Genomic DNA, 22,920 nt, shown 5'->3' with positions numbered 1-22,920 from the left:
TAAGGTTACTGAAAAACAGACAGCTGTGAATGCATCCTTATGATTTACATGCTAAATCATGGTCTGGTGAGAGGAGTTATTGCCCTTTTCATGGTCAATTTTGATCTAGAGCTACTTGGCGACTTTGGCTGCATAGCCCTGCAACATCGAAAGTGGAAGTCAATGTGGTTGTGGCTCTCAAGTTAATACAATTACATCCCAGCAAAAGCAAGAAGTATGGTAAGTTTAGACTACTTGCATTCATCAGGTCACAGCAACGAGTGAGACGCAACTTGACTGCAATGACTTCCATTATGTTGAGATATTGCAGGGCTACACTGCGATCTGTGGCCGTGATAACTGTGCCAAGGCCAAAGTCACTGTGTAGCCCTAGCCTTATTCCATCTTTGTTATCTGCCATTACATAGGTGCACGGAAGTGGAATTAAAAGATATAGGAACTATAAAGGAAGGACCTAGACTTCAGTCTTACAGTGTTATGGTTTCCAGTTGCCTCCTCCATTATGGGAGCAGGAAAACAGAAACGACTGGCGATCCATCCTATGATGGAACCAAACAGTGCTGAATGGATTCCATTGACCCATTCATTGAAATCAGCAACAGAGACTACAAATGGAACTTCTGACACAGATGTGAACAACATCATATACTTCTCGCTTGGTGTTGGAAAACTGTATCAAAAACTAACTTTTTTTTCCAAAAAATGATGTGTGTGAAACCACCCTTGGATTATTATATGTCCACTGTGCAGGCCAAATATGCTCATAACCAAGGGTGCCTTTAGATGAACCAATTCTCGTTTGAATGAGTGAACGAGCAAATGACGTCACCGCTAGCTTATTTGCTCATCGTTGGCTCATTCAAAAGAACATCGTTCAGAATTGTTCAGTCTTTCACACACGCTGTTGTGGGCTGCATTCACACGAACGTATATCGGCTCGGTTTTCACGCCAAGCCGATATACGTCGTCCTTGTGTGCAGGGGGGGGGGGGGGAGGATGGAAGAGCCAGGAGCAGGCACTGAGCTCCCGCCCCCTCTCTGCCTCCTCTCCGCCCCTCTGCACTATTTGCAATGAAAGGAGGGAGGTCAGGGGTGGGGCTAAGTTTTGCAAATTAGCCACGCCCCCATTCTGCCTCTCCCCATTGCAAATAGTGCAGAGGGGTGGAGAGGAGGCAGAGAGGGGGCGGGAGCTCAGAGCACTGCTCCTTGCTCTTCGATCCTCCCCCCCTGCACATGAGGACGACATATATCGGCTCGGCGTGAAAACCGAGCCGATATACGTTCGTGGGAATGCAGCCTTAGCAAATGTGAAAGACTGAACGACTGCTGTTTAAACTGAACGATTAGCGAACTAGCCAATGATGGTTTTTATGTCTGCAGAAAGTGAGTGAAAAGTCAACAATCCTCATTTGTCGTTGGCTCACGTTTAGACCGAACAATTACACAGGTCTGCAAAAAAAACTTTTTTAAAAATTGTTTTGATTTTGTTAAATCATCTTTATGTAGTTTTTTGCACAGATTTAAAAAATGACATGGGTTTTTTTCTATCACGTAAGGCTTGCCTACAAAATAAAGTTGAAGTATTTGGAAAAAATACAAAAAACTGAAAATTTTTTATTTGTTTTTATTATTTTAACATGAAGTAAAAGCAAAAAAAACAACAATACCTAGCTAAAATAAGCATAATAGTGATACACGTGTTGCAAAGTTATTATAAGTCTTTGTAAAAACGTTTTCTTTTTCCATCAAAGCTTCTTTTGGTACTTTTTCGGCTGTGTTCTTGTGAATTTTCCCTTTTTAACATCCAACAGTAGTCTGCCATCATGTTGACATTCCATCGACCTTGGTATCTGCGCTCCATTTCTTTTAGATCTTGATGGAAACGTTCTCCTCAGGGGCGTACCTAAAGGCTCAGGGGCCCGGGTGCAAAAGTTCAGCTCGGGGCCCCCCCACCCCGGGCCTCCACCCCACACGCCCCCGTACCCATACCTAGATCGTGCTGCATACATGATCTTCCCCTTGGCGTAATCTTTCCAAACATGATGCATTTCCTGCACTACATGAAGATTTGTTTGTAGCCCCGCAGGCCGCTCTCTCACACACCGCTTTTTACCGCTATTAGCACAACGCCCCGAGTGCCGTACTAACCGCAGTACAACACTCCCTTAGTTTTCGATGAGGTTACTCAAATTAGCACTCGAACACGGTGTTTCTAACACTGTGATTTTCGAGAGCTGTCTGTTCTGTTCCTGCATTTTCGTGGTTTTTAACACATCTCATCACCCATCACAATGATGGGGTGCATTGAAGAGTGCTGTCAAACGCTGTAACCTGTGTTCAAAAACGCTGCTCGAAATTCTGGTAAAAATGCCACGATTTTGAGCTGCGTTTTCTGAACACGTGTGGGAGCGCCCTCAGGGGGGTCATGTTTATGTTGCACTTTAGAACCACAATTAAGACACATAAAAACCTGCATGCAGTATTTAAAGACCGCGTACGGTATTAGGGTGACTGCCCACTAGAGGTTTTCTTCACGACGAAATTTGCAGCGTTTTTTTTTTCTGCAGGGGTCTATGGGACTTGTAATGTTAAAATCACGATCGCGCAAAACCGCGATTTCGCGGTAAATTGCGATTTTGCGCGATCGTTATTTTAGCATTACAAGTCCCATAGACCCCTGCAGAAAAAAAAAACGCTGCAAATTTCGCCGTGAAAAAAAAATGTAGTGGGTAGTCACCGTAAAGGAGCTGCAGACACTATTAATAACAGCATGTGGTTTTGATGCGGTTTTTAATTGCGTGTAAAGGGTGCAAATAAATACAGTAAATCCAGGGAGAGGGAGAGGGGGAGAGAGAGATACACACACAGAGACACACACACAGATGTACAGACACACACAGATATACACACACACACACAGATATACACACACACACACACACAGATATACACACACACAGATATACACACACACACACAAACACACAGATATACACACACACAGATATACACACACACACACAGATATACACACACACACAGATATACACACACACACAGATATACACACACACACACAGATATACATACACACACACACAGATATACACACACACACAGATATACACACACACACACAGATATACACACACACACAGATATACACACACACACACACACAGGTATACACACACACACAGATATACACACACACACACACAGATATACACACACACAGATATACACACACACAGATATACACACACAGATATACACACACACATACAGATATACACACACACACACATACAGATATACACACACACAGAGATATACACACACACACACACACACAGATATACACACACACACAGATATACACACACACAGATATACACACACACACATACAGATATACACACACACACATACAGATATACACACACACACACACACACATATACACACACACACACACATATACACACACACACACATACAGATATACACACACATACAGATATACACACACACACACACATATACACACATATACACACACACACATATACACACACACACACACAGATATTACATATACATACACACACACACAGATATACACACACACAGATATATACACACACACACACAGATATACACACACACAGATATACACACACACACACACAGATATACACACACAGATATACACACACACACACAGATATACACACAGATATACACACACACACACACACATATACACACACACACACACACACATATACACACACACACAGATATACACACACACACAGATATACACACACACACAGATATACACACACACATACAGATATACACACACAGATATACACACACACACATACAGATATACACACACAGATATACACACACATACAGATATACACACACACACACACATACAGATATACACACACACACACATACAGATATACACACACACACACACATACAGATATACACACACACACACACACACACATATACACACACACACACACACACACAGATATACATACACACACAGATATACATATACATACAACACACACACACACACACAGATATACACACACACACATATACACACACACACACATACACAGATATACACACACACACACAGATATACACACACACACACAGATATACACACTTACCCCAGGGCTCGGTCCACTTCTCCTCCATGTGACAGCAGCAGCAGGAGAGGTAAACTCAGAAGCTTCCCGTTCAGCAGGAAGCAGGGGGGGCAGCACATGATCCCTGTGCCCTTCCGTCTCATATGACTTCCTCCCCTGCCGGCCCATGTGACCTCCTCCCTCCTCCCCTGCCGGCCCATGTAAGTACCTCCCTGCTTTTCCTCTCAGGCTGGCTGTTCTGACTGCCGCATCATGCGGGGGAAAGAACGGTCAGCCATTAATGCACTGAATGTGCATGGGGGTATGTCGGAGGGCGGCTCCGGGGCCCCCTGAGCTCACGGGCCGGGTCGCCATGGCGACCCCAGCACCCCCTGACGCTACGCCTATGGTTCTCCTTGTTCCTCACTTACAGCCCCAAGATTTTCTGGAAAGTAGTCCAGATGTGAGTGAAGGAAATGGACTTTGACACTCATGTTGCAGCCCAAGATTTTGTAGTTTTGTAACAATTCAGCAACCAAAGTTTTGTAGTTTGGGTCTTTTTTATTTCCAAGAAAGCCTGTTACAACAAGTTTAAATGAATTCCAGGCATTTTTTTCTTCCATTTCCATTTTAGTGACAAAGATTTCATCTTTTAAAAGTTTTCTTATGTAAGGCCCAACAAAGACTCCCTCTTTCAGCTTAGCATCTGATAGACCAGGAAACTGTTCACAAAGATACTTGAAACACTCTCCTTCTTTGTGTAATGCTTTCACAAACTGTTTCATTAGTCCCAATGTGATATGAAGTGGTGGAAGTAAGATCTTTTTAGGATCCACTAAACTTTGTCTTTCAACACTTTTAACTAAGAGCCTTTCTGATTGGCCAGGTCTGCTTGACATAGTGTTGTTTCCTGTCACGGCTATCCCATTCACAGAGGAAACATGGAAACTTTGTGTAACCACTTTGTTGACCTAGTAACATGGAAATAACTTTCAAATCACCATAAATGGTCCATTTATGGTCAGAGTAGCTGAGCTTATTAAGAACAAACCCAAGATTCCTTCAAATGGACTGAGTGTCCAACAGGCACAGAAGCATATTGGTTACCATTGTGAAGAAGTACGGCTTTCAAACTCCTTTTTGACGAATCTATGAAAAGTCTCCATTCCTCTGGGTCATATGTTATGTTGAACATTTCCATGATTCCAGGTACATTGTTGCAGAAAACTAGTTCACCCTCTTGTGTAAAAAAAGGGACAAATTCCTTTTCTCTAAGTCGGTACCATGAAAATGAAACACCGGAGGCTAACATATGTCTTTCTTTAAGTCTAGACCCTAACACTTCCGCTGAATCCTTTGGTAGGTCCTGATCTCGTACTAAATCGTTCAAGTCTGATTGAGAGAAAAGTTCAGGGTCATTGGTACCTGGATCATAGCTGTCATCATTATCGCTGCTACTATGTGACATTTGGTCTAAATCGTCTAAAATATTGTCCAGGGTATCCGGAGGTGAAGGAATAGGCAAGTCAGGTCCATGAGGAACAGGGCGAATAGCCGAACGTATGTTGGTTGGGTATGAAATGTCCTTCCTGTTTTTTAAATTGAAACCTTGCACTGAAGAAGAACAACAATAACAGTCATCACTGTGATTTTTAGGCTCTCTCCAAACCATGGGTACTCCAAAACGAAATGATTTCTTCTTACCTTGAAACCATTGTCTCAGTTCTTCAACACACACAGAACACACTATATGGGGAGCCCAAGATTTATCTTGGTCCCCTAATTTCATACCAAAGTATGCAAAATACACCTTCTGAACAAAATTAGAAATGTTCCTTTGTTGCTTCTTGATGGTGTAAGACCCACAAATATAACAGAAACAGATAGGAGAGTTGACACATCTTCTAGTAGCCATTTCTTCTAAATACCGTATCACAAAACTGTTTGATGCGTACACCACAGTGGCTGGCTCCACACTGAGTCACTGACTGCAGTCAAGGTCACGCCTAGCAGACAGTTTAGATTCGTTGTCGTACGCGTACCGAACCTGAAAAACCCTGAAAATATGAAAATTTCAGGTGAAATTTGTGACTTATCTAGGGGTGATGGAATTTTTTCACTATTTTTACTGTAATCAGCACAAAAAATACTGTTAAACCCACTAATTGAATATGCTACATTTTTTTCATCGCAGACCTGTGTTATCGCTCACTTGAACAACTTTTAAAATGATAATCGCTCAGCCTAAAAGCACCCTAAGAACTACAATCTGAGTAAGTCAGAGACCTGCTCATATACTGTGCAACGATGGGTTAATACATTCCGTTCATGTAAATGGTGAAGGATGTGGTATGGGATTAATGTAAATCAATGAGCAGAGTAAAGCAGGATATAGTAGAGAAATAAGAGGATAGATGGCTCGGATGTAGATGGTAGGAGTGGGAATGTGTCGTGATCTCGCTGTGCGGCGCTGACATGGCCCCTGTTAAATAATGCAGATAGTCACCCCCAGACGTAGGAATGCACAGCTATTCATACAGTATTGTGTAGTCCTTTTACTACCCGGCCTGACTAGCAGGATTACAGCTGCTGTAAATGGGTATCATTTTAATTTCCTATGAATGGGCCTCATGTACAAGGCCATGTCCATTTTGACCAAACTCTACATATGCACAATACATAACTATACTGAGCAGTGTATATTAGAGGCAAGACTTTCTGTATTGGGATCTGGAATTCAATGCAGATTTCTGTGATTTTTTTTTTCATGCAGGCTCTCTGTAAGAAATACTTGTGGATACCGGCAGTCCAGTGTTATAGACCTACATTGGAATGCATTGAACACAAGCAGTAGTTAGTATGTCACATTGATGACAATCATCCAATATATTATCTAAGGCCGTGATGGCGAACCTATGACATGCGTGTCAGCACTGACACGCGCAGCCATAGTCGCTGACACGCGGCCACTCCCCCGTTAATGAATACCGGGACTCCCCTGATGGTATTCACTAACCAGCACTACTAACAGCGCTAATCCCGGCTCACACTGTGATGTCAGTGTGCAGCCAGGATCCTCCTCCCCCCATCCCCCGACGTCTCTTACCTATTGGTTCCGCGGGAGCGTCCGGGGGAGAAGGCGTCCTGCAACACACTGACATCACAGAGTGCGCGGGAGATCATCGCTGCTGGAGGGCGCTGGGCACAGGAGGAGCGGAGCATCCACGAGGTAAGTACATGGGTCAGGGGGGAATCCGCTGTGAAGGGGCAGTCACCGCTGGGGGGGCATCTGTGTGGGGGGCAGGTAATTCCGGGGGCCGCTGTGTGTGGGGCAGGTAATGCTTGGGGGCCGCTGTGTGGGGGGCAGGTAATGCTGGGGGCCACTGTGTGGGGGGCAGCTAATGCTGGGGGCCACTGTGTGGGGGGCAGGTAATGCTGGGGGCCGCTGTGTGTGGGGCAGGTAATGCCTGGGGGCTGCTGTGTGGGGGGCAGGTAATGCTTGGGGGCTGCTGTGTGGGGGGCAGGTAATGCTGGGGGCCACTGTGTGGGGGGCAGGTAATGCTGGGGGCCACTGTGTGGGGGGCAGGTAATGCTGGGGGCCGCTGTGTGTGGGGCAGGTAATGCCTGGGGGCTGCTGTGTGGGGGGCAGGTAATGCCTGGGGGCCGCTGTGTGGGGGGCAGGTAATGCCTGGGGGCCGCTGTGTGTGGGGCAGGTAATGCCTGGGGGCCACTGTGTGGGGGGCAGGTAATGCCTGGAGGCCGCTGTGTCGGGGGCAGGTAATGCCTTGGGGCCGCTGTCGCTGCTGGGAGCCGTTGTGGGGGGCGCTGTTGCTGCTGGGGGCCGCTGTGGGGGTGCTGTTGCTGCTGGGGGCCGCTGTGGGGGCGCTGTTGCTGCTGGGGGCCGCTGTGGGGGCGCTGTCGCTGCTGGGGTGCACTGTCGCTGCTGGGGGGTGCTGTCACTGCTGGGGTGCGCTGTCGCTGCTGGGGTGCGCTGTTGGGTGCGCTGTCGCTGCTGGGGGCCGCTGTGGGGTGCGCTGTTGCTGCTGGGGGCCGCTGTGAGGTGCGCTGACGCTGCTGGGGGCCACTGTGAGGTGCGCTGTCGCTGCTGGGGGCCACTGTGAGGTGCGCTGTCGCTGCTGGGAGCCGCTGTGGGGTGCGTTGGTTCTGTGCGGTGCGCTGTCACTGCTGGGAGCCGCTGTGGGGTGCGCTGTCGCTGCTGGGGGCCGCTGTGAGGTGCGCTGACGCTGCTGGGGGTTGCTGTGGAGGGCGCTGTCACCGCTGGGGGCTCATCATTACTGAGATAAGTGAGGGGGTGGCTGCGAGAGGCGAGGGCCTGTGCTATGGGTGTTTTGGGTTTATTAAATACAGTTATACATTACAATTATACATATTTGTTATTTAAACTATAAATATCGCGAATTTATGGATTTTTTTCTCAAAGTGACACACCACCCGAGTTATGCTTGGTTTTTTGGCGAAATTTGACACACCGAGCTCAAAAGGTTGCCCATCACTGATCTAAGGCCACTTTCACATCTGCGTTGGAACCTCCATTTGGGAGTTCTGTTTCAGATTCGGCACAAATACCAGAAGAAAAAGTACTGCATGCCCAAAAGGACAATTAGTGACCTTCATGCAGAATGGTCCGTATGTCCCAAAGTTGTCTGTTGACAGCCCCAGTGTGGTGCTGCATGTAGTGATCTACTGAACACATAAATGAAGCCAGTAACTCCAACAGACCAGATGGTTTGTCATTGATCATATCAATATGGTTGATCTGTCTGCATACTGATAGGCTCTGCAAATCTACTGTGAAATATATATTTTTGGTAAGATAATGGTTTATACATAATTTTGTTTTGTAGTACTAAAAATTTACTATAAAATAATAATCCCTCATTCCAAAAACATGGTTAGAATATTAACTATTTATTAAAGACTCATCCCCGCTGACTTTATCACTCGGTCATGGTGTTTATTTTTTCCTATATCCGCTTTCTGTCTTTTGTCAACTGCCCAATGTTGAGCAAATGTGATGTCATGTGTTGACAATGGCCAGTGGAGACCGCCCAGGTGATAGAAGACTAGTGTCAGACTCCATATGTAATGGGAGCAAGTGCAGGTGAATGGGGAGGGGTGTAGAAGAAAAAGAAAAATGGTGATAGAGTCAGCAAGGACATGGCTTTAAGGGCCACTGCAGTGGGAAGGGAGCTGTCTGCTTCCTGCAGAATTAAGCACAAATACATAGGCCTGGCTAATAGCTGATTAGTGGGGGTCCCAGGCAGCAGACCCTCACCAATCTACTATTTGGTAACATAGGGATCAGTTTTTGGATTAAGGTCAGTGTATAGAATTGTGGATTTGGTCCAGTTCACAAATAGTCCGGAGAATTGGGAGAATTGGTCTATGTAGGTCATGGCTTGGGAGAAGGAGATATCCGGGTTTGAGAGAAAAAGAATGGTATCGTCCGCATATAGGCTCACTTTGCTTTCTACTCCCCCCCCATCTGACACCCGTCACATTATCGGAAGATCTCAACCGGATTGCCAAAGCTTCTATAGCTATGGCGAACAGAGCTGGGGATAATGGGCACCCTTGACGGGTGCCTTTCGTAAGTGGGAATTCTGCCGAGGGGACCCCGTTCACTATTACGTTAGCCTTTGGGAATTTGTATATGATGTTGATCCATTGTCTGAACTTGGGACCGAACCCGAAACGAGTTAGGCAGGCTTCCAGAAAATTCCACTCCAGGGAATCGAATGCTTTTTTCATGTCTAGTGAGACGAGGGCCCAAGGCATGTTGTATTTCCTGCCCAGCTGGATCACTGTTTTTACTTTTCGAATATTAATCGTGGTGGATTTACCTGGCATGAAACCGGTTTGGTCAGGATGTATAATGGATAGTATTACTTGGTTCAGCCTGGTAGCTAGGATTTTGGTGAGGATTTTATAATCTACATTTACCAATGAGATGGGCCGGTATGAGTTACAGTCCACTGGGTCCTTGTCAGGTTTTAGAAGGACTATAAAAGACGCTTCATATAGAGAAGGAGGGAGGGAATTTCCTAGTTGGGCCTGATGAAGAGTTTCGTGTAGAAGTGGGACTATTTGATCGCTGTATTTCCGATATATTTCTATTGGGAGGCCGTCAGGTCCCGGGGATTTATTGGGTGCCATATCTTTAATTGTTTGTTGAATTTCCTCTATTGTTATTGGGGCTTCCAGCTGTTCTATTTGTTCGGTTGATAGTGTTGGAAATTTTAGGTCTTGTAGGTAATTAAGAGTGTCCAGGAGTGATTTATCCGAGGATGACTTATAAAGGTCTGCATAGTATTCTTGGAAGCGAGCTGTTATAGATTGTGCATCTGTTAGTTCTATGCCCTGCGTGTTTTGAATATTTAAAGGGGTTGTCCCGTGGCAGCAAGTGGGGTTATACACTTCTGTATGGCCATATTAATGCACTTTGTAATATACATCGTGCATTAAATATGAGCCATACAGAAGATATTCACTTACCTGCTCCGTTGCTAGCGTCCCCGTTGCCATGGTTCCGTCTAACTTCGGTGTCTTCTTGCTTTTTTAGACGCGCTTGCGCAGATGGATCTTCTCCCTTCGGCTAGTCTTGGAAGCATCGGCGTTTTGGCTCCGCCCCCTTGTACGCATCATCGCGTAGCTCCGCCCCATGACGTGTGTCGGTTCCAGCCTCCTAAGTGGGGGGGGGGGAGGTGCTAGCCTTCTAATGGGGTCTGTCTAGCGCCGTTTGCCCGCTAGCTCTCGCAGGGGTTGAGAGCGGTCTATTTTGTCACTTGTGTTCAGAGTCGGCAGTGAAGGGGTGCCGATGTGCCGTTCTGCCCCCCCAGTTCCCCTCAGGTGCGGTTCGCCCAGCGGGGGCCCGGACCGTCCTCCGATCTTCAGCGGAGGTAGAGGGAGACGAGCTGTGGAGGTTCGGCAGGGATCTCCGGCTCCGGCCGCGGGGCGAGGGCAGCGGCGGCTTTGCGGAGGTAGAGGGAGGCGAACTGTGGAGGCTCGGCGGGGGTCTCCGGCGCCGGCCGCGAGGCAAGGGCAGCGGCGGCTTTGCGGAGGTAGAAGGAGGCAGGCTGTGGAGGCTCGGCGGCGCCGGCCGCAGAGCAAGGGCAGCGGCGGCTTTGGGCAGCGGCGGCTTGTTGCGGCTATTGACGCGGGTCCGCTCTAGCGCCGTACTCATCCGACGCTGGGCGCTCCGGGGGTTGAGTGGTAAAGGGCGCACTCATCCGGTGATGATAGAGTCCCGCTACGGAGCGCCGCGTCGGGTATGTCCGGGTCCGGCGGTGAGGGGGTGTCAGGAGCGTGGTCTCTCCCGGTGACGCTGCGGTGTCTTTCCCCTGGAGGAGAGGTAAGGTGCTCGCCTGTCGTCAGCGGAGGTAGGGGGATGCAGGTGCCTATCGGGTGCCGACTGCAGGCCTGAAGGTAATGGCGGCGGTTGGCGCGCTGGTCGTTCCCGCCAGCTCCCGCTCCGTGCAGGGGAATTCAGGAGATAGGTGGGCTCCTTAGCTCGAGCCAGCAGTCGCAGCTGGGTTAAGGCAGTGTTCGTGTCCGGTCCGGTAATTAAATTAAGGGAGAGCGGCCAGGATATTTGCAGGATTATGTGATCCCCTGGGGAGCCTCACTCAGTTGCGACCGTCCATCTTGGTCGCTGGCCACGCCCCTCCACCAATCTACTATTGATGACTTATCCTGAGGATAGGCCACCAATAGTTTACAACCAGACAACTCCTTTAAACCAGCAAATGATTGGTATTATTCATGGTGATCTCAGGCTTGTAGTTACTTGGCAATGGAAATCCAATCCACAAAGTGCCACAAACAGTTCTTGCGCCATTGGTGGTTCTTGCAATAAATTAGTTTATGGTAGTTCTAGTTGATGACAGGTTCCCTTTAAGTGAATGATGTAGTGGAGTGGTTTGTGCCAAATTTGTTAAAAAGTCCAAACTCAATTAAGCTGATTTTCACATGATATTCAGAAAATTAAATCTTTGCCAGCAATGAGCATGCATATATTTGCACCACAATTTGTGCCATTTTCACCAGTTGTAGTTAATAAATGTATCCTAAATAGTGATGAGTGAGCATACTCGCTAAGGGCAATTACTCGAGCGAGCATTGCCCTTAGCGAGTACCTGCCCGCTCGGAAGAAAAGATTCGGCTGCCGGCGGCGGGCAGGGAGCGGCGGGGGAGAGCGGGGAGGAACTGCTGCAACTCACCTGTCACCCACGCCGGCAGCCGAACCTTTTCTTCTGAGCGGGCAGGTTCTCGCTAAGGGCGATGCTCGCTCGAGCAATTGCCCTTAGCGAGTATGCTCGCTCATCTTTAATCCTAAGCAATGGGGGGAATTTACTATGGCTTTACACCACATTTATGGCATAAATTTGCAACTTTTTAACTCTTTCCACTTTTCAAGAGGGTGCAATTTAGAAAGATAGCAGGCCCTCAGTGGCCCAGCAGATTTACTGCAAATTGCACCAGAAATTGGCGCAAATTATAGAGCAAATCAATGCTTTCTCATAGCAAACATAGATTTAAATTTCCAGCATGATGACAAATATTTACTAAGTGATAATAAATTTGGTGGATTTTAGTTTCAAACTGACATATGTAATGCTAGTCCTAATAGATCTCCCCTTATGTCTGTGAAGACCACACCCGCTTTTGTCGCTTTCTAAATTTGGCGAGCAATGAATAAAGTTGCAAATCTTACAGCTAAAATGTCTCACATTTGATAAATGTGGGCCGCTAAGTTCTTTTATGCAGCTCACTCTACTGTTGATATGTCTATGGGCATTGCATCGTCGTAGGATTGCATATATGTACCTAGAAGCATGGCTGAAATATCCAAACCCACATATTGTATTAAAAGGGGTATTTCTAGACTTTCAGCCATGTTGGGTGTATTTTAAATTCCACTAGAATTGTAAATGACTTAGTTAGAAAAATGATTTTCATTGAAATAAAAAACCAATTTGTCCCATTTTCAGACGAGGAGGTAGTATAACCCGGAGATGAGTAAAACGAGGAGAAGGAAGAAAATCATCACTTAAAGGCTGTCTGTCCACGGGCGTAGCATTTCCCTGCATCAGATTACCGCTGCGGGAGAACGCTAAAGTAACCGCGATTTTCAGCAGCAATTTTCGCGATGAACCTATCATTACGATAGGTTTATTGCGGAAAATCGTGGCATGCCGCGATTTGTATACGTGAGTGGAAAATCAACGCGATTTTTTGCTCCTGTACATTGGGCTGTGCTTTCCATAGTTATCATATGGAAAGCGTTCATTGCGTTACCCGCGTGCAGATTATTACCGCGTGTAACACAGTAAAATATCGCCCGTGGACAGGAGGCCTAAATACCAGTGATAACAGGACCACCAACTGTGATCACAGTAGCACTAACATTGTATATGCCCAACACTCATTCCCATGTTTACTCGCTCCCATCCTCCTGCACGGGAGCTAGCAGACCTGTCTCATTTACGGACCAGCCAGCAGGGGAGCGGGGCAGTGTTGAAGATTTCTCTCCTCTTGCTCCCCCTGCCCCCCTCCATTGAGATACTGTGTTTCCCTGAAAACAAGACAGTGTCTTATATTAATTTTTGTTCAAAAAGGTTTAACTTTTTTTTACATGTGTAGCTGCCTGGACACTATTTAAATTGACTTTTTAATTAATTGTTAGCAGGGCTTAATTTTGGAGTAGGGCTTATATTTCAAGCATCCTCAAAAAGCCTGAAAAATCATTTTGCATCCTCAAAAATTCTGGAAAATCATGCTATGTCTTATGTTCAGGAAAACTGGGTAACACAGCCGCTGTTCATTACTGAACAGCCACTGTTTAAACTGATCGATGAGCTCCTCATTTATGCTACATAAAAGATTAACGATGAAGCAATCAACAGCCATTGCATTCTGGAGGCAGGGTTTTTGAATTGGCTGAGTGATGTTCGTCTCAGCGGAGTCTCTGCATCTCCGGCGGCGGCTTCTTCTCACTCCGCAGCAGACATCGCTATCACCACCGGAGATGCAGAGATGAACGCCCCTCAGCCAATGCATAAACCCCGCCTCCACAACACGATGGCTGTGATTGGTTTTATTAATGTGCTGCTTAGCCAACCAATGCAGTGCTCGATGAACCAATCACAACCATTGCATTGTTTCTTTGAGCACTGCATTCCGGAGCCAGTAAGCGATATTGTTCCGGCGGCTAAGAACTGCAAGCAAGCACGCTGGAGCTCCGGAGACCTACAATTCAGTTAGGGCTTATTTTTTAGGGTAGGGCTTGTATTTCAAGCCACCCCCCGATAATCCCCAAAAATCTGGCTTATTTTCGGGGAAACGCGGTATGTCCTACCTGTGCTGTCCACACTGATGGTGGGCACAGCAAACAACTGGTTGTACTCCCGCCGATCAGTCATGGATAGAAAAAATCCTGGACAACCACTTTAAAAAGAAATCTGGTTTTTGGTCTTAAAGTCAACTCCAAATGAAATTGTCTGCTGCTAGACTTTTAAGGCTTTGTTTTATCAGGGATCAAATATTGTGTCAGAGCCTGGGCCCATCAGAGGATCTTTGATACGCTAGTCATTTGGAAGTTTTCTTCTACATTCACCTACATATCTGCCTCTCGAAAGACCAACAGCTCTTAATAAATCCTCAGGCTCTTAATGAGCATCTGGACCCCTTAAAAAAGACTCAGATACCTTGATGAGCACCTGGACCCAGTGATCTACATAAAGCGAGGAGGCCTATACCATTACACAGGACAGCCCTTCACTTCTGTCCTCCACCCATCTGACCATCCCTTGTAGCAGCAGAGGGTCGCATCAACCTGTGGGCATTTATATCTCACTTTCTGTGACTACGGAGTAGGGTGACCTCTCAGCACAGCCGCATTACATTTTGTCAAACCTCCCACGTGTCACTGTCCTTGGAGAGGGCACTGGGCATTCAGAAGCTTTAAGTCTCACTTTCGACATTTGAGAAAACATTAAACCTGGCAAACGCCTTTAAATTGATGCTGACAGATTGAAGAAGGTTTCCCTATTAGTTTCAACACTGTTAAAAGAGTGAAACACGGCACTCCATGGTGCAGAGCGTGGTGCAAAACCGTAATTGGACAAGCGATGAAGAAGGTGCAACTCCTGCACCGAAACGCGTTGCCTGTTCAATTAACACGTTAAAGGGGTTGCACCTTTAACATGTTATTGCAAGTTATCCCCTATCCACCTGCAATGAGGAGAAGACTAAATGAAGCGCTTGTCATGCAAGCGCACTAGCACTCCGTTCACCTCCAATGAGACTGCAGAAATGCCCAAGGTGCACCCATTCTGGTATTGCCGTCAGCCTCATTGAAATGAATAGGGCATTCACCATGCTTGCTTGGCTACTGCCCGCTTCATGCTGGCATCACTGTGCAGTGACAGGCAGAACAGGACACAGAAGTCCTATTGGGGGGGAGGTCTCATTAGTGAGATCCCCACTGATCAGCAAGTTAGCCCCTATCCTGTAGATTGGCGACAACTTGCAATTGTGGTACGACCCCTTTAACCATTTGCTGGTGTTTTAGTCCCTTTGCCGAGCAGCACCACAAATCCCCTATTACTCTAAAGAAGAATGTAATATTTTGTCATAAGACAAGTCCTATATAATATGATAAAACAGAGGCCGAAAGAAAAAATATTGGGAACTTAGTGGGGCGCCATCCAGGACTCATCCTTCCGTGCTGTCGTGTCTTAAACACATCTCCTTCTGATACTCTGTAATGATAATTTATGACATTCTGCAGAAAGCCAACATAACATCCCCAGCAGGACAGAAGTAAATGACATCAGAGCAGCTCCTCTATGAAATCCAATATTTCTCGGAGACGCCGTTCTTTCATAGTCCCTACAGGAGGGATTTTACTCATCTTAAACCCTGTTGATGTTGGCAGGTTGTTGTTTTTGGACAACGGATAAAACAGCAAAAAAACACTGAGGGTTCCGCGAGTGCACACACATGTTAAAGGACACGGATGTGCCTGGATGTATAGTTCTTCATCGTATGTAAAGACACAAAGAGGCGACTTCTTAGAGGCAACTGTTTTTTTTAATAGCTAACAAATCTGGAATCCAAATCCAAGGCAAACAGAGATAAGAAATGTTTCAGAAAGAAAAACTAATGCTGCATTGGCAGTTGTGTCCGAGTGTTTTCCTTGCCTTAGGTGTTTCTCAAGAAAACATGAGAAGAGGCTCACGGGATGTGCTGTTTTAGGGGCTCACTAAGGCGTGTATGCCGTACGCTCAGGATGTCACTGCAGGCTGTTACTGACTTACTGATCTCACGGTGAATCATTGAGCAATCCCAATCATATGGCGACTGACCTGCACGGTTGTCTTTTCTGTAACCTGCACTATTATCATAGGAATGTTGACGGATACTTGTGTTTTAATATATACATTTATTACGAAAAACAAAAAACAGAGCGAAAGTTAAATCGTGACCTCTGACAAGAAAGATGAGTACCCGTGGCACACGTAGGGGCTGTAGTAAGTAGTGTGGGACGTAAGTCAGGGAGCAGTAGGTTGCTATGCTTTATTACTGATTGACCTTGCTGGAACACCGCAGGGTAAGAACTGGGACATATGACACATTGCTATAAGGGAAGAGTTCCATCTCATGGACTATGAATGCCTAACAGTAGAGATGGGTGAACATAATGCTTTACAGACTATGCAGTCCTCTACTAAGCACTATAAGTCAGCTAGACAGCCATGTGCTGTATGCTACACTGGAGAAACACACATCTGTAACAACTCGAAGTTCTCCTGGGAAGTTGATAACACTTTTTATTAATTGGGGGTAATTCAAACAAGCATATAAAGTCCTCAGGATAGGGTCCTATGTGGCGGTGAACTGCATGTGGCCAAAACCACAACCACCTGTGGTGGCCAATGATTTTGCCAATAGAAGGGCGAAAATTCCTGCAAAATCCTCTGACCATTGGCCACCGCAGGTTGGTGAGGTTTTGGAAGCATGCAGCTTATTACTGTATGGGAACCTACCCTCAAAGTTTTCATTGTAACTGTGTCATAACTCAGTCCTGGGGAGTTGATCTTTAGGTCTGTGGAGATGAGAGAAGGCAGATTGATCACATTCATTGTTTTAAGCACATTGATTAGCCCAAATTACTAAAGGGTCTGTTGCAAAGTCTTATTATTAAATTTGACTCTCATGGTCAAAATGATCTCAGCTGAGTGTGCATGTGTCCTGAATGGGGAGAGGGGATTAAGCCACTACCAGACAGCTCTGGCGTTGCCTAATATTCCCAGGGCTTGCAGAAATGCTGCCTTCTAATAGGTGGTGCTGTAGAGGTAGTGCTCCATCTTCCCATTTGCATAAATGTCCCAGAGAAGCATGGATGGCCTTATAAGCCTCCTCACACTTACTAGGTGCTCTCTCTAAGGTGAAACCTTACCGTTCCCCCCTCACTAACATTATAGGCCTCTCATGCAGCCAGCAATCTACTGTACACTGATGAGGGGCAAAAAATCCAAAACAGCTGTCTGTATATGGTTATCTTTTCTTCTGGAGAAGGCTCAAGTTTGGCTTATATCGCCATTTATTGTTACAAGACCTGTTAAAAGGTCTTACATTGACTTGCAAGAATGTTGTCTTCCAATTATTGGCACTGTAGAGGCATTGTTCCATCTTCCCATTTCAATAAATGTTGCAGAGGAGCATGCATGGCCTTATAAGTCTCCTCACACCTCTCTTTAAGGAGAGACTTTACTCCTCCTGAAAAAAGCATGGGGCCAGATATCTCCCTCAACATCTGACCAGCTTAATCGTTCTTTTGCACAGGCAGATCTGCTCTATGGGGACGACTGATGGCTAACATGATCATTTGTCGCCATGTAGCTCTCACTCACCAGATGCACATCTCCCCATTTACACAAGATGTACAGCCGACCAATAAGCATTGGCATGCTCACTTAAAGACACGTCAGCCAATCGTACAACCTTTTACACAACCCAGAAAATAAGTGTTTCTAGTAATGGGCATGCCTAATAAATGACTTGTCTAAAAGGACCTTTAGACTCACTTGTTTATATAGCAATCCACCCACTATAATATGTGCAATGTAGATACTTGCCTGACTGGTTGAGCTGTATAATAGCAACTAAAAACCCGTACCTGTCTGGACTAACCCTCCATACTAGGGATATTTAACAAGAGTGAGTAATAACAATCTGTCTATAAAATGCCTTTTGTGACTAATGCTATAAAATCTCAAACTGTTAAAAAAATAGTGTCTCTGAATATAGAAATTGGATCGCATTATGACATGTTGTGAACATGTCACCGCAAGACAAAATTAGAATTATGTTTAATGTTAAGCGGAATAAAGATAGTAAAAGTCGCAGTGAAATTACAAGGTGCAGTCATTATTTAATGCAAAGATTCACAACACTGTTTGATTGACCTGTAGGGGGCATCAGTGGTCCAAAACACTTTACAGAAAGCTACACTGCTAGGAGAATTGCGGGAGGGGTAACATCACTCCTTAGGGAAAGCACCAAGAAGGTGAATAAGGAGACTTATAAGGCCATGCATGCTCCTCTGGGAAATACGCAAGAAAGGAAGATGGAGCAATACCTCTGCAGCGCCACCTATTGGATGGCAGCATTCTTTCAAATCAAAGCTTGACCCTTTTTTACAGGTCTGTAGAGCAATGATTGGGAACATTGAAACGCAACAAGGTTAGATCGCCCTCTGTAGGTGAAAATGAAACATCACATAATATATTCATTCATGGGAATGAGCTACCTGACTGATGCCATCTGAGCTCGGATTTATAAAACAATATGGCCAACTCCAAATGGAGGAGGATCACTCAAACTTGTCAAGGGTCACATGGCGCGTTTTGGGTTCTGCTGTTGGCACTGTATGGCAGAAGCCACCCTACAATATCTCTTTTATAGACGACGTATATCAATAACTGAAAACAGCTTGAGAGGAATGTTGTGAGCAGGTAAAGGCGCATTTTGTTTGGCAAGCCACTTCTAGAAGCATCATCCTGTTTGCACACATTAGTCAGTGACTAATTGTTGGCTTTGTCATGAAACATCATGCAGTGACATCGCTGGCTTCTGGCTAGCATGACCAGCGTACATTCAGCATACTTGCCACCTGGGGGAAAATTCGAGAGGTCGAAACAAGTGACTTTTGAAGATGCATTGTAACAATGTTAAGGTTGCAGGTTCATTGAAGTCTTTAAACTCTCCAAAACAGTGGCGCATAAAAAACAGCATTTAAAAAATATAACCAAGAGTTGAAAATATCTCTCTCCACAGAATAACCTCGGCAGCAGAGAAAGGGACTCCAGCGCACTGCATAGAAAGAAGCTGGAGTCCCTGTCACTGCCGGAAGGTAGAAAGCCAATTCTGGTGGAGATCTCCCTATAATACAATATATATATTATGTGTATTAGTTATACAGAAGTTCTATATATATATATTTATAAATATATTTATAGAGGTGTACATATTGAGGCACATGGTGGAGCGGGTTAGAAAAGCCTGGCTTGTTTCTTCAGCTCATTTCTTTTCCACAGTGCCAGGCGGTCAAACTCTGAGATGGTCATTCCAAACACTTGATAGAACTCTTCAGGTGATAGATGGCGCTGCAAGAGACAAGGATTAGAGAATCAGAAGAAAGTAGTGATTGTATTCCATATACAAATAGATGGAGTTGTATCAGAAACAGAACCTTGATATTTAGGTTTCTACCCCCTGATTGGGGTTTTCTATAACTTATTGTTGCATCGTGCCAGCTGCAATCAGGAAATGGAGTAGGGGTGATGTCATGACGTCAGCCCTGATCTGTGTCATCATGCCTTAGGCACATGCCCCTTGTCTTTCAGCAATGGGCGCCAATCAGGGTCTCTTTCTTGTCACTGCATAGGGCCCCTTAGATGTTTGCTGTCACTGATAAAGGTCTCTAAGATGTTGTTTGTTCACAATTCCTCAATGTTTCATGTTTTCCCTTCTTCAACATCTTCTGTGGTGTATGGACTGATTGGCAGACAGGGAGGTGTTTCTCTAGCAGGCCAATCAGCCAAAATGGAAGTATGTTTATTCTGGGCTCGCCTTTACATGGGTGCTGGTTATTATTCATTTCACTTTTCATCTGCATTTAACATCTTCCTTATCCTCTATCCAGGGACAGAATAAGATCCCTTAGATTCACGATGTAGGGTTGTCCCTATCGGGGTGATCTTCCCACTTTGGGCAGGGTCCGCTACACCAAAGTTGGTTAGGGATAGCATTCCCATCCCCATATTTCTGTGGCCATTACTTGCCCTATTTTGTGTTCCCAGTGTCTTGGGGCTATAACACATGTGTATATTTGTTCATTGTGGACATTGGTTACATCTAGGTCTGACATGTTGGTGACATCCGTGGAGGGCGCTGTACTTGCGCCCTGCATGAACATAACATCATCCTATAGGTTTAATGGAACACTTTCCATTTTTATATAGAAAAGTTTTGACGTTTACTTCACACTGAATAATAACTATTTGCTCCTCTTTGTGGATACATATTCAATAGAGACATAGTTGCAATCCTGAGTTATACTACATTGGACTTTAATATCATAATGGTGGGAATTTGACTTAAAAGTCTGATTGGTGAAGGTATAACGAGTGTGAACCTCATCAATCCCAAGAACAGAGGTGCCATCTTTCTTACCAATAGGCGGTCACACATTTGCAGTCGTTCTTCATTAAAATCAAGAAACAGGTAAGTGAATACCCCTTCTACGGACTAGTGGGGGTCCCAGGAGTGAGCAGTGGCTCCCAAAACTCCCTTGGGTGTTTACAGCGTGTCCAAATAAAATGTATTGTTGGAAAAACCCCAATGGCGGATAAAATGTATTCAGATGGTGTGGTTAAAAATTGCATGAAAAGCGCACATTTTCCCAAGATTTGGTAAGGTTGTCACTGTAGTTGCATTTCTTATCGCAACCACATCAAAAACCTCAGAAGATTGCATTAAAACTGTGCATTTTTTTAGGTATAGTTTTGACATAGTTTTTCACCGCACCACAATGTCTGAATACAGGCTTAGGCCGCCTGCACACAAGACAGGTCGGATTCTGCATGTGGGATCCCGCAGCAGAATCCGACCCTGTGCCTGCAGATCTGACCTCTGCATACCTGTCCACAGTCTTCTTTATCTGTACTGCGGATTTGCAGATTGTGCTGCGCATTTGCTAAGCGATGGCATGGATCCTGCAACCTTTCCGCAATGATGATTGCGGAAAGGCCGCATTTTCGGATTGCTTCCATTGACTTCAATGGAAGCCATCCACACGTAATCCGCCTGAAAATAGAGCATGCTGCGATGCTTTTCCCTTCACGAGCGGATAGTCCAAGATGCTACGTGCGGTGGCTCTGACTGGCCAATGCTGCCCACGTGAGAAGACCCGACCAATCAAAGCAGTGAGTAGTGTATTCATGCACAGTACCCGACCCTCCGGGCCTGAAACCTTTTTCATAGTCTATAGTGAGCGTAATTTTCACGTAATAAAGCCAAAAGTAGTGCAACATGCATTTCTAAAACAAGGCCATGAAAAATACACCCATGACTGCAGATACACAGACTTACATTAGCTGAACGGGGTTTGTTACATTGTACTGTACATTGCTGGGGAATTTTGGCCTGAAATCCATAGCTAAAATTCCCCAGCAATTCCACAATGTGTGAAATTCACAGCCCGATATCGCCCTCGCAATCCTTCTGAAAACCCCTGAATGCGAGGCGTTTTCACATGAAGACAGCCTCTCACCCCTGCAGGGGTTCCCTTCATTCCCACCGCAGCTGTCAAAGATCACGATGTCCTCCCATTGTTTTCAATGGGTCTGGCACTCCTGCCACTGGCCCCATTGAAAACATGTGAAAACCCCTGGATGCGACAGCCTCGCATCCCTATGGGGCTAAAGGAACCCCCTGCTGTAGCTGTCACAGCCACGGCAGGGGATCACGATAGTCTCTCATTATTTTCAGTGGGGCTGGAGCTGCTGCCGCCGGTCCCATTTAAAACAATGGGTAATATCGCAAAAAGAAAGGAGATGCTGCGATTATTTTTTTATACGCCGCATCACAAGAGTGAAAACATCGCAAATGAGAATGAAATCATTGAAAATCATTGGTTTCATAATCAGGCGTTTTCACTCGCTCTATTTTCTGGAGACTGGATCTGGAAACATGATATTAATGTGGCGACATGGAGTGTAAAGTGTGGCAATATGTTGCATGTAGGCTTTAAGCGTATAGCACAATTTTAGGTGGTGCCTTAGTGTAGGAATAAAGTACATTGGGCATCAAACTTAGTGGGGAAGCTGTGGGCAAAAGGTGAGATTTATCAACCCCTTCTGCAATTTTTTGGTGTAAAAGTTGTAAATTTGGTGCACGTTTGTACAATTAACAATGATTTTGGCTACTCTTGCCATTTTTCAAAAAGTAAACGGGGCTTAGATGGGAGGGGCGCAATGTATACTGATGGATCCATTTGTACAAGAAAAATATGGTTTTGCATTTCTGGCCTATGGACCGCCTCTTAATAAATTTGGCATATTTTACTCCAGGGCACTTTGGATTAAGACAGGTATATGAAATGCCAGTCTTGGTAAATTTCCCCCAAAGTCTTCCCTAGAGTAGGATTTGCAAAGTACGATGACAAA

The 22,920-nt window shown here is 45.5% G+C and overlaps 1 protein-coding gene across 2 annotated transcripts in view; it reads right to left on the bottom strand.

Annotated features, from left to right (window-relative positions):
• Positions 1-16,257: 16,257 nt before the first annotated feature.
• The window catches only part of ABLIM3 (actin binding LIM protein family member 3), a 202,560-nt gene continuing 195,897 nt past the window's right edge, over positions 16,258-22,920 (bottom strand). For both annotated transcript variants that reach the window (XR_010790293.1, XM_066591296.1), the window contains one exon: positions 16,258-19,857. Coding sequence is in view for 1 of the 2 variants with exons in the window: in XM_066591296.1 (XP_066447393.1) it covers positions 19,744-19,857 (114 nt within the window). In the remaining variant the exon portion in view is untranslated. The remainder of the gene's footprint in view (positions 19,858-22,920) is intronic.

Source organism: Eleutherodactylus coqui, chromosome 2 (assembly GCF_035609145.1).
Source record: "Eleutherodactylus coqui strain aEleCoq1 chromosome 2, aEleCoq1.hap1, whole genome shotgun sequence".
NCBI classification, from domain to species: domain Eukaryota; kingdom Metazoa; phylum Chordata; class Amphibia; order Anura; family Eleutherodactylidae; genus Eleutherodactylus; species Eleutherodactylus coqui.
This window is presented reverse-complemented; position numbering and strand designations above follow the sequence as displayed.